General features: G+C 34.8%; 2 protein-coding genes across 3 annotated transcripts in view; one reads left to right on the top strand and one right to left on the bottom strand.

Annotated features, from left to right (window-relative positions):
* JCHAIN (joining chain of multimeric IgA and IgM) overlaps positions 1 to 12,733 on the top strand; it is a 35,227-nt gene that overhangs the window by 14,672 nt on the left and 7,822 nt on the right. Inside the window, exon 1 of one of the 2 annotated variants that reach the window (XM_032632038.1) lies at positions 10,985 to 11,204. The exons of the other annotated variant lie outside the window; for it this stretch is intronic. Within the exon in view, the coding sequence (XP_032487929.1) occupies positions 11,141 to 11,204 (64 nt within the window). The 5' untranslated portion in view covers positions 10,985 to 11,140. Of the gene's footprint in view, positions 1 to 10,984; positions 11,205 to 12,733 lie in introns of those variants that run through there. 2 annotated transcript variants of the gene reach the window in all.
* Positions 3,024 to 3,239, bottom strand: LOC116754033 (60S ribosomal protein L39-like). Its single transcript, XM_032632040.1, has one exon. It carries the CDS (start codon positions 3,198 to 3,200, stop codon positions 3,045 to 3,047), a length of 156 nt encoding a protein of 51 aa, XP_032487931.1. The 5' UTR covers positions 3,201 to 3,239; the 3' UTR covers positions 3,024 to 3,044.

Here is a 12,733-nt window from a genome sequence, read left to right as displayed (position 1 = left end):
TTTTATTACACTTTGCTTGTGTTTTCTACAAATTAAAGGTTTGTGGTAACCCTGCATTTGAGCAAGTCTATTGGTGCCAACAGTGTTTGCTCATTTTATGTCTTTGTGTCACATTTTGATAATTCTTTGACTATTTCAAACTCTCCACCAGCAAAATTACAACTTGCTGAAGGCTCAAATGATGTTTAGTATTTTTTTTTTTAGCATAAAGTACTTTTAAAAAAAATTTTTTTCTGGCTGCACCACATGGCATGTGGGATCTTAGTTCCCTGACCAGGGATTGAACCCATGCTCATCTTAACCACTGGACCACCAGGAAGTCCCTAAAGTACTTTTAAATTAAGGTTAGTACTTTTTTTTTTTTAAGACATAATGTTATTGCACACTAAATAGACTAAAGTATAGTATAAACATAACTTTTATATGCACTGGGAAACCAAAACATTCATATGACTCACTTTATTGGAATATTCACTTTATTGCAGTGGTCTGGGACCAAACCTGCAATATCTCTGACGTATGCCTATAATAGTAAATGAAATAACCCCAAATGGGGTAGTAGAGACTTTGTGACAAACCATAGTATATCGACATTATGGAATATTACATAACTACTTCAAAGGTTAACATGTGTTCTATATCAATTTTTGGAAATTGGTATATAAAATATACAAGTGACAAAGAGGAACACAAAATAGTTTGCATAAATGTATAATCATTAAAATGCATTTATATAGACTTTTAAAGATTAGAAATTAATTTTGGAAATAAAGTTTAGTATTCTTAATTCTGCCCTTAATTCTAAGCATTTGCTTAACCTGTAATGATATGCAAAATGTGAGGCCATCATTTAATTCTTAATCTACAAAATAGATCCAGGGTTAAGATTCTGAAAGGGAAGGGATAGGCATGCACTGTTTGGAGTGCTAATTGGTCTTTCTTTGATACTGACTCAATTATCTTTAATTTATTATGAATATATAAGTTGTAAAGGATAATACAACAAACACCCATATACTACTACTTGATTCAAGAAATAAAACATTACAAATCAATTGTAATTGCTTGTTTACTTCTTACCATTATTAAGCATATCTTTAAAATTTTTTTGATAATGGTTCTCAATAAGTTATATTTGCTTTTGTGGAATTGGAAGGAGAGTGCTCCACAGGTGTTTTGGGAAGTCCAGACCAACCCAGCCAGGAAGGATCTCCCCTTCCAGGGGAGAAATAGATTACCAGTAGATCAAGGGCTTTAGCTTGCATTTGTCATAGAAAAACTCCCTCTTTAATCTTTGTGAGTAACTTTACGTACAATGGATTTGTGGAACTTTGAATGACTATAGGATGTTTTGGGGCTTCTAGGATGTTTAAAATTAATTGGTAACAATTATATATTTATTATACTATTTATAAATACACAACGAATTTTCCACTTTTTTTTTGGCTGCGTCTGGTTGCAGCACGCGGGATCTTTGTTGAGGCACACGGGTTCTCTCGTTGAGGAGTGGGAGCTCAGTAGCTGTGAGGTGTGGGCTTAGTTGTCCCACAGCGCGTGGGATCTTAGTTCCCCGACCAGGGATGGAACCTGCATCCCCTGCGTTGGAAGGTGGATGCTTTACCACTGGACCACCAGGGAAGTCCCCAGAATTTTCCACTTTATCTTGCTTCTCTTGGAGATCATTTTTGCAGTTAATGATTCTTGGATCTTTCCTCCAGTGCTAATATGATCTTCCCTCAGTTTATTTTCCTATGTTAATTCAAAAATTACTTTTGTATTGTCTAGTGTCTCAAAGGTATAGAAAATAGATATATAGTATATAGAGAGAAGGTGTAAAGGCTTTGTTTCTGATGACTCTGTAACATATTTTAGAAGTTGTTTTTTGGAGCTGATTTGGGCAATACTATTTACTACCAAAACCAGTTTTTCATATAAAGTTCAAGGGCAAATTGGAGCAGTGAATTGTTAATACTAAATGTAGAATTTAATCCATTCGAAGGAAAATCAAGAGTGTTGAGCTACTTCTTGGATTTAAAGCCAAGAAGGCTATTAAAAGATATCATCCTTTTAAGTGTTTAACTGGAAAACTGCCAGGATATCAAGGATCCTTTTATATTATGGAAGACTTTCAAGGAGAGAAATCACATGGTATTAAAGATAGAGGCTAAGGAGAGATTGATTACTTATGGTAAGTATTCATGTTCTCCTTATGGATGAAATGGAGAATTACAGTCTGTGTGATAGTATGGTATTAACTTGATAGTATGGGTTAACTTGAAATAAACTACTATACCCAAAATGTGCTTATTAATGAATTGTTGTTAGCTTGGAGGTGGGACTTTAGATGTATGCCATAGAAGTCTATCTTCAGCACTATGCCACTGTACATTTTTTTTTTTTTTAATTTTTTTTGCGGTACACGGGCCTCTCACTGTTGTGGCCTCTCCCATTGCGGAGCACAGGCTCCGGACGCGCAGGCTCAGCGGCCATGGCTCACGGGCCCAGCCGCTCCGCGGCATGTGGGATCTTCCCGGACCGGGGCACGAACACGTGCCCCCTGCATTAGCAGGCGGACTCTCAACCACTGCACCACCAGGGAAGCCCCACTGTACATTTTTATTACCGACTTAAATGAGGATTCTGATGGCATGTATATTAAGTTTGTAGATGCTGTGGAGCTAAGAGAAATAACTAATGTGCCAGGTTTCAAAATCTGGACTCAAAAAGAATCTAATAGGTTGTAATGTTGGTCTAAGTTTAGTAAGAGAAAACTTAGGGACCAATGCTAAATCTCACACCCAAATCCCAACTGTTCAAGTATGAGGAAGTTATTACTTTATAGAAACACTTATTATTTTTTTTCCAACAAAAGTTTCACATATTTATTACTGAGCTACACAGTGAGCAGTGGTGAGGAAAGATCAAGAAAAGAGGAGAGAGCATCAAACACAGGCAGCTGTTCCAGACACTAATGATGTTCTGATGTGGTAACATACAGTTGACCTTGATAGCATAAGTGTGGGCCACTTCATATGTGAGGCTCCTTATAGACCCAGCTTGGTTCTTCTCCAATGTCTTCTCTTAGAGTTGTACCTGATTTTATTACCAGTTTTTATTTGAATCCACTGGGGAATGGGACGATTCTGCTTTTGTTTTTTGGCCAGGAATCGTTTGATCCTGAAAGTCTTGTGAGAAGACATGGCGAGGAGCAAATCCAACCGCACATAGGATGGCGGACAAGAGAAAAGACTAGAAACACTTATTTTTTGAAAGAAGATTTTAGTTGACTGACGTGTAATAGAAGCCAATAGAGTAACACAGTTGTCAAAAAAGAGATACTATAATCTTAAGTATCATTTATTGAAAAATGTTATATTCCTGCTGTGTTTTGTACTTGGTCAAATAACACTTGGACAGTTGTATACATATCTGGACATTACACTTTAAAAAGTGACATTGACACTATGGAGCCTGTCCAAAAAAGAGATGAATAGTATTAGAGGACTTAAAATTAGACACAGTTTTCAATGCCTTGTAAAGATGTTTTCCATTCATCCTTTATTCAATAATATATTTTAGGCAGTCCTGTGCTTCGTTCTTGGAAACAGAAGTGAGCAACAAGACAATGCAATTCTCAAGGAGCTTTTATTCTAATGAGGAGGAGACAGATACTAAGTAAACAAAATAAGATATTTGAACAATGATAAATACTATGAGGAAAATAAAATAGAGTAATATGACAGTGACTGGTAGTTAAGATGATTAGCAATCAGAGAAATTGTCTCTGAGGCAATGACATTTGACTTGAGACTTCAATGATGATGAGGGGCCAACCATGCAAGGATATGGAAAGTGTTTCATGCAGAGGGACTATAAAGTACAAAGGCCCTGCACAGAAGTAGCTGCTGGAAAATGATGAATGAAAGGGAGAGTTGTGGGAAATCAAGCAAGATAATGAGTTTGAATTTATTCTAAGTGTAATAAGAAGCCAGTAGAGGGTTTTAAGTCAGATATGATCTCATTTACCTTTTGAAAAGATCACTGCTGAGCGGACAATGAGTTATGGGGGTAAGACTGGATGTAGAGAAGAGTTTAGAGCAGAAAATAGTTTAATGAGTAATAAACATGAGACCATTTATTCCTCCCAATCATTGCTTCCAATTACCGTAATTAAATTTTTCTTTGCCTTACCTTGACAAGGTTTTAAAAAGATTCAATAATTTTGGTAATTTTCCATTATTAAATGTTTGGTTTATTTGCTGTGAACCTGTGAAACTGTTGTAAAAAGTAGTCTATTAAAAAAAACCTCTAGTTCAGTCTAAAAACTTTTATCTCATACTTTATGGAAACACTTATTTTTAAAAGAGAAGTTTAGTTGACTGTATAACTGATAGAAGCCAAATAGAAGCCAACAGTGTAACATAGCTGCTAAAAAAGAGATACTATAATCTTAAGTAGTATTTATTGAAAAATGTTGTAGTGTTGCTTTTTGTTAATTTCAAGCCTCTGGCATCTAATTCAAACAAGATGGAATGATAGAGACCAGATTTGCCCTCCTGCCTGGAACAACTGACAAAATCTATGAAATAATGATTTTTAAGACATTGTAAATTAGGCAGCAAAGGACAGTGATCTCTGAGAAACAGAAAACAGATGAGGAGATCTCTGCAATTGCCCCAGCTTGCTTCCTTGAAAGAATTTCTAGGCCATGGCTTCACTGGTGAAATCTGCCAAACATTTAAAGAAAAAAATAATACTAATTCTACACTCTTCCAGAAAATTGGGGAGGAGGAAATACTTTTAAACTTAGTCTATTGGGCCTGCATTATCCTGATAAAACCAGGCAAAGACATTACAAGAAAAGAACATTTCAAACCAATATCCATTATGAACATATATGGAGAAATTCTAAGCAAAATTTTAGTAAGTTGAATCTATCAATTTATAAGAAGGATATTACATCATGATTAAGTGGGGTTTATCCCAGGAATGCAAGGTTAGTTTAACGTTTAAAATCAATGTAATTTACCATATTAACAAACTAAAAAAGGAAAATCATATGGTCATCCAGTAGACAGAGAAAAAGCATTTGAAAAAATACAATATCCATTACTGATTAAAAAAAAGAAACTCTCAGCAAACTGGGAACAGAAGGGAACTTACTCAACTTGATAAAGGACATTCAAGGAAAACCTAACATCATGCTTAAAAAATGAATTCTGAAGATGTGAATGTTTTTAACAGCTTTATTGAGACGTAATTGATATACAATGAACTGTACACATTTAACCATACAATATGATAAATTTTGACTTATATGTGCACTCCTGAATTCATAACTACATCAAGATAGTGAACATATCCATCCTCCCTAAGAGTTTCCTCATGCACCCTTGTAATCCTACTCTCCCTCCCTTTTCTCCCTGTCCCTACCTTCCCAGGCAATCACTGATCTGCTTTCTATCACTATAGATTTGTTTGCATTTTCTAGAATTATTTATATTAAAACATTATGTATTTTATATGTAACACTTAATATAAAATTTAATATAGTCATACATTAAAATATATTTTTAAAGAATCTTTAAAAATATATGATTATATATTTTATAATATATTTAAATATTTTAAATATACAAAATATATGGGATCATACAGTATGCACTCTTTTTGATAATTTTTCTGGCTACTTTCGCACAGAACAATTATTTTGAGATTCATCCACGTTGTTGTGTATCGCAACAGTTCATTCACTTTTATTGCTGAGTAATGGATATGCCACAATTTGTTTATCCAGTTTTTTTTTTTTTTGCGGTAGGCGGGCCTCTCACTGTTGTGGCCTCTCGCGTTGCAGAGCACAGGCTGTGGATGTGCAGGCTCAGCGGCCATGGCTCATGGGCCCAGCCGCTCCGTGCCATGTGGGGTCCTCCCAGACTGGGGCACGAACCTGTGTTCCCTGCATCGACAGGCGGACTCTCAACCACTGCGCCACCAGGGAAGCCCTATCCAGTTTTTTTAATAGACATTTAGGTTGCTTCCAGTTTTGGGCTATTACAAATAAAGCTAACACTTTTCCCAAGTGTCCTTTGCCTCCCCCTCCAAGTCAGAAAAACTTTGGATATATTCTTTTTCTTCCTTTTGGCTTTATTGAGAAATAATTGGCATATAATGGTGTGTAAGTTTAATACATATATCACATTTTCTTTATTTGTCTGTGTGTGGACACGTAGGTTATTTCCACGTCTTGGCTATTGTGAATAATGCTGCAATGAACATGGGTGTGTAGATATCTCTTTGAGATAGTGATTCAGTTTCCTTCGGATATATACCCAGAAGTGGGCTTACTGGGTTGTAGAGTAGTTCTATTTTTAATTACTTGAAAATCTTCATATTTTCCATAGCCACTGTATCAATTTACATTGCCACGTACAGTACAACAGGTTTCCCTTTTCTCCACATCCTCACCAGTATTTGTTGTCTTTTGTCTTTTTGATAAGTCATTTCAACAAGTATGATGTTATATCTCATTGTGGTTTTGATTTGCATTTCCCAGATGATTAGTGATGTTGAGCACCTTTTCATGTACTTATTGGTGATTTATATGCCTTCTTTGGAGAAATGTCTATTCAAATCCTCTGCCCATTTTAAAATCAGATTTTTTTTTTGCTATTTAGTTGTATGAGTTCCTTATTTATTTTATATATTAATCTTTTATCAGATATGTGGTTTACGAATATTTCCTCCCATTTCATAAGTTGCACTTTCATTTTGCTGTTTCTTTTGCTGTGCAGAACCTTTTTAGTTTGATGTAGTCCCAGTTGTTGATTTTTTTTCTTTTTTTGCTAGTGCTTTTGGTGTCATAGCCAAAAATTATTGTCAAGACCAATTACAAGGAGTTTTTTCCCATCTGTTTTCTTCTAAGAGTTTTATGGTTTTAGGTCTTATGTTTAGGTCCTTAATCCATTTCAAATTAATTTTTGTGAGTGGTGTAAGGTAGAGGTCCAGTTTCATTATTTTGCATGTGAATATCCAGAAGAGACTGTCCTTTCTCCACTGATTATTATTGTCTCTCTTGTCAAATATTAGTTGACCATATATGTGTGGATTTATTTTGGGGTTCTCAATTCTGTTCCATTTGTCTATGTGTCTGTTTTCATGCCAGTATCCTACTGTTCTGATTACTAATACAGATTTGTTGGATATTTTCATTCATACCTTATAAGGGTCATATAGCAGGAGCCCATATCAGTTTCTATGTTTCTACATGCCTGCAACCCAAGGGGATATGTGAAGCTCTCCCAGGAATGTTTTCCTTAAACTTCATTGCAACTGATAGCCCCAAGTTGAGTTTGCATCTGCAACTCAACAAGGCATGACCAACATAATGTTGGTGATAATTGTTATGATGATGATAATAATCACTGGTACCTATTTAGCACTTAGCATATGCCAAGATCTGTTTTAACTTCTTTCTATGTAGTAATACATGTTAAGCCTCACAACAGTCCTATGAAATATGTATTGTTATTATCCCCATTTTATAGAGAGGGGAATTGAAACATAGAGGTTAAATGATTTGACCAAGGTTTGCCTAGTGTCTCACAAATAGTAAGTGGTGGATTGGGTGGTAAACGCAAGCAGTCAGACTCAGAATCCTTTGTATTCGATTGGCCAAAAAGTTCGTTCGGGCATTTCCATAACATCTTACAAAAACCTGAACGAACTTTTTGGCCAGCCCAATATTAACTATTATATATATTGTTTCTCAGTTTCCCCTTCTTGCAGGGTTCTTGATCTCTTTATTTTCTTGATTCTCTCCCTCACTTAACTTTGGGGAGAAAAGAACACCTTGTCCTGCCCCCCTCTCAAAAGTAAAAGGGGGAAAGTCTCTTACCACAAACAGTGCTATTTCCAAAAGGCCAACAGCTTCTGTGACAGCATTCCCCTTTTCCCTCCAAAGTTCTCTAAAGACTAGAGGATTGAACCTGGAAGTGGTGGGGTAGTGATGGTAGTAAGTTGAGTTCTGTTGCTTCTTGTTAAGTCTTGGAGGAAGTATCCAACTCTCTTTAGAATTTAGGGTACTTAGCCATTCTTGTTTGTCATCTGTGAGTCCGAGTTGCCAATGCTGGGGCAAAGGAAAAAATCACTTTTTATTACTGAGGCTATTATAGTAGTCTAGGAAAGAAGACAGAGGCTTGGACTAGGGTAGCAGTGAAAATGGAGAGAATCATAAAGTTGGGATATATTTTGGAAATAAAACCAACAAGACATGGTAGTAAATTGAATATGAGGGAGAACAGAAAGGGATCAAAGAAGAGAATTTTGCCTTGAGTAACCAGGTAGATGGAGGTACCATTTACCGAGATGGGGAAGACTGAAGATGAAAAGAGATTGGAATGGAAGTGTGAGGGTGGCTTGTCATCAAGAGTACTGTTTTGCCTGGTTAAGTTTTAGGTACCTGTATCAAATAGAGAGTTGGGTACAGGAGTTTGCAGCTCGATAGGCAAGGTAAAGTCTACAGTTATAGATCTGAAAGTCACAGCATGTCCTATATTCAAAGCCATGGGATCAGATAAAATCAGGGAGAGGATGAGAGAAAAGAGAAGGCTGAGGATCAACCTTAATATTCAGAGGAAAACTCAGCAAAATACTGAACAGGAGTCATCAGTCAGATAGGAAGAAAACAAGGAAAGTGTATTGTCTGTGTCTCAAGAGAATCAAGTCTTTGTCATGATTTGAGTATCCTAAATATAATAAGCTATGTACAGAGGAAGTGAAGCATCGACCTATTTCAGATGGTTTTCTGAACTCAGGCTGTCTGCTGTATAGGAAATTGAAACAAAACTTGAGTGGGAATAAAGAAGGTGAGACTAAATTACCTTAAGATCTCTTTTATCCAAATGAGTCTACCACTGAAACTCTTACTGTAAGAATCATATGTTTAAATGTGGAAAAATAAACCATTTTTGGTGAAGAATTTAGAACATGGGGCTAAGCTCCCAATTATTTAACTCACTTGAATGGATACATTTTTTAGTAGGAAGAACAAAATCAGAGATGAAGTGGTTTAAAAATTAAACCAGACCTACTAAAAAGATTATGAAACAATTCACCTATAAAACATAAATAGAAGTGAATATAAGCCTCAGCTAAGTGATTTCCAATGTAAGCCCATTTGTTTAAAAAAATTACCTTTATTAGCGTCTGTCTCTTCCATAGTTAATGCTGCTAGTTATGTCTCCTCCCCACAGGCTTCTAGTCTACCAATTTTCAAATTTTAGTGTACATCAAAATCAACTGGAAGACTTTTTAAAAATACGTATTTCAAGGTCACATCTCTAGAAATTCTGATAAGGTGTAGCCAGGAAATCTATATTTTGACTAATACTCTAGGGAAGATGACCCCGGGACCACACTTGACAAAACACTTGTCCTGATCCTATGTTGCATGTATAGGTAACTCTCTTCTGGTAGCAAAAGTGCCACTTGGCACTGTCCACACTATTTTTATTAAAATAATTTATTTTAGATGCATGGTTTACATAATAGAATTATAAAACTATAAGGTTGAAAGAATAGAAATCAAATAAAGAGCTTTTCTTTAGCTTAGTAATTATATGCCAGTCTTGGCTTTTATAAAAAATAAGTTTTGGGGGAGGCTTTAATTTGTCTCCAGAGATTTATCCAACTTGCTTGTTGGGGAGGCAGTCTACCCTTGAGTTTATTTTCAAGGAAATAATGGCTTAAAAAATGTATCCAACTAACTTCTAATTACTCTTTTTTTTGGAGTGATATAATACATCAGTTATTTAGATCTTAAGTGGTTGATCTTTGTTTTGACATCCTGACCACACACTAAAATAATGAGCTTTCAGATGTTTCTTTTTCTATAAGATATAATTATTCATGGGAATCCAGTGTATTTTTCTTAACCTCAAATAGTTTCTAAGTCCTATGAAAGTATAAATTAAAATGAGAACAAAGTTTGACAGTGCAATAATATTGTGTTCTAGTGCCTGGCACTTTGTCCTTGCTAGACGTTCAGTACGTGTTGACTGAAGGAATACAGTTATGTGCTAGTCTTTAATAGCTTTCATTCTGCCATTTTTTACTGCCAGCTGTGAAATCCACTTACCTACTTACGGTCCTGAAGTATTTCTTTAGTAACTCGCAAAATTCTACGAGATCCTTAAAAAATTAGGGAACTGAAAACCAAAAGTAACGTAGATTTGATGTATAATTGTAGCCAACCCTGCCTAAGAGACATTCTAGCATGTTGGGGTAGGAGGTAGGGGGATGCCCTATCCAAAAGCTCAGGGGTTTTTTTGTTTTGTTTTGTTTGTTTTTTACACTAGCTAATGAAAATTTATAAGCAATACTGTGGTGATTCAGTTTTCTGTTGAGGCATCTCAAACACGCATCATTTCATGGATTTACAATTCTGAAAGGTATAACTGGGTGAGCAAATACAGGGTCTGCTTTAATACTATCAAATTGAAACATGGCAACTGATAACATCTAGCATCCACCTGTTTCTAATTCCAGTTCCACATTTGAACTTATAAAATAACTGAAAGTAATGAGAATATGTATATATTATATATATAATCTATAATCTGTATGTTAAACCTGGTAACTTGGTTAATGAAGGACGAGAAGAAAAAGTTGACATAAAATGCAATTGGAACCTTAAAGGGCTTTAATTTTTTCCTCCTTCTTCTCTCTTCTTCATTTATTGTTCCAGGCACAACAAATACTATATTATGTTTGACTTGAAAACTTTATTATCTAGGTAATAACGTTGAGAATCCCCATTTAAACATTCTTAATGGACTACTGCCTTGAAATTATTATTAGTCTTCTGATTTAATTATATAGAATAAATGTAAAATAAAAAGTCGTTGCACCAAAACATGGCTTTAGGGGATATTTTGGAAGAAAATACGTAAATCTGAGCCATGATTTCCTCCAGTGCAGTATTTAAATTTCAGACTTCAACCGCAGTTGTGATTGTTTTTAGTTTGTTAGCTGCCTGGAGTGTTATTTTAAGAAAGCAGAAGCACCATCATTTGCACACTCCTTATAGACCACACACCTTAACCCTGACTTTTTAGCTCCAGTTTTTCAAAAGAAAGTCAAGATGAAGAACTATTTGCTTTTCTGGGGAGTCCTGGCCATTTTTGTTACGGCTGTTCTTGTGACAGGTATGTGGTATTTTGAGAATGAACCCAGATAAAAGGAAAAATAGAACACAGATCTGTTCTTCAGATTTCAACATTTATATTTGTGTTTTGGTTGGACAGCTAGCTGGCTACTTTTTTCTAGCATGTCTTAATCTTTGTATGAGCAGTGATATTTACATGGACAAGACTCATTGTAATTCTTTTTATTCTTTTTTCTCTTCTCTTGTTTGCCTACTACAACCTAGAGAATAAGAAAGTAGATATTTCTGGATAAGTACAGATAGCTATACTTACACGAATACCCATATTGAATCTTGAAAATCAGTAATCTCCTTGAGTATCTCAAATTTATATTCTGGAGAAATGAAGTAATAATTATTATAAATACAATATAGAGTGCATTGGGATTTTATTTCCCCAGAGAGCTTGGTATTAATACGTTCTAACAATGTTCCTGGATCTGAGCCTACAGATTTATGATGACCGTTTAACAATGTTTAATGTTGTACACGTTTCCTATAACTTGATGGCTGAACCTCAGTTATTTTGTTTATTAACTTTTCAAACTATTATAGAAAATGGATTATTTTCTGAATATAGAAGTACAGTGTTTAATAATTTTCATCTAGAAGGGCATATGAATTAGAAGTGATATAATTTGGCTGGTTTGTTCTAAGACTTACTGAGTTTCTTCTTTTTTTTTTTGATCTCATTCTTATTTCAAGACAGAATATGATGTAATTAAGAGCAGTGATTTTACATATACTAACTTAGCATTAAGAATAATGAATTTAATAATATTTAAAACAAAGATATTAGTAGTAAACCATGTATATGTACCTATACATATATATAAATACATATGTTTATAACATTTATATACCTATAAACATGTGAAACATATATATAGCTATATATGTATAAAAGAGCAATAATTTATTGAGTATATACTATATTCTAGGCATTATGCTAACTTTAATTCTCACAATAACCATTTGAGGGTAGGTACTATTATTGTTTCTGACATATAGTTGAGCCCATTGAAATTTAGAGAGATGAAGTAACTTGCCTAAGGTCATACAACAAGCATGTGATAGGTAGAACCCAGGCCATCAGACACTATAGTCCACACTCCTAACTACTATCCTATTCTTCCTGTATAAGAGAATCACCTTTTAGTAAACTTATAACGTTCATATCTAGTATGTATTGTCTATTTTCTTACTTGTTTGAATTGAACTAAATTTAACAAATATTTATTGAGCACCTACTATCTTTCAGGTGCTCTTGGAATAAAGTAAGGCATAGTCTACAATAACAGGTTTATTAGGAAAAATACTGCTTGTTGATGAAACAGAATGTTAGAATCTTACAAGTTTTGGTGAATTGAAAGTATTTGTACATTTTTCTGGTAGGTATATTAGGCTACCTAGTATTTTTATGTAGTAACAGTAATGATGGTTTTTTCCAAGGTTTCTGGCAAGAAAATATATGCCATAACTAAAATACAGATATTTTCTATTTAAGACTTAATGGTCAAGTCACTACTT

Source organism: Phocoena sinus, chromosome 5 (genome assembly GCF_008692025.1).
Source record: "Phocoena sinus isolate mPhoSin1 chromosome 5, mPhoSin1.pri, whole genome shotgun sequence".
NCBI classification, from domain to species: domain Eukaryota; kingdom Metazoa; phylum Chordata; class Mammalia; order Artiodactyla; family Phocoenidae; genus Phocoena; species Phocoena sinus.
Note: the sequence above shows the minus strand (reverse complement) of the source record. Positions and strands in the feature narration are given on the sequence as shown.

Coding starts and splice junctions, on each gene's coding strand:
- LOC116754033 (XM_032632040.1), bottom strand. CDS start 3,200: ATGTCTTCTCACAAGACTTTCAGGATCAAACGATTCCTGGCCAAAAAA.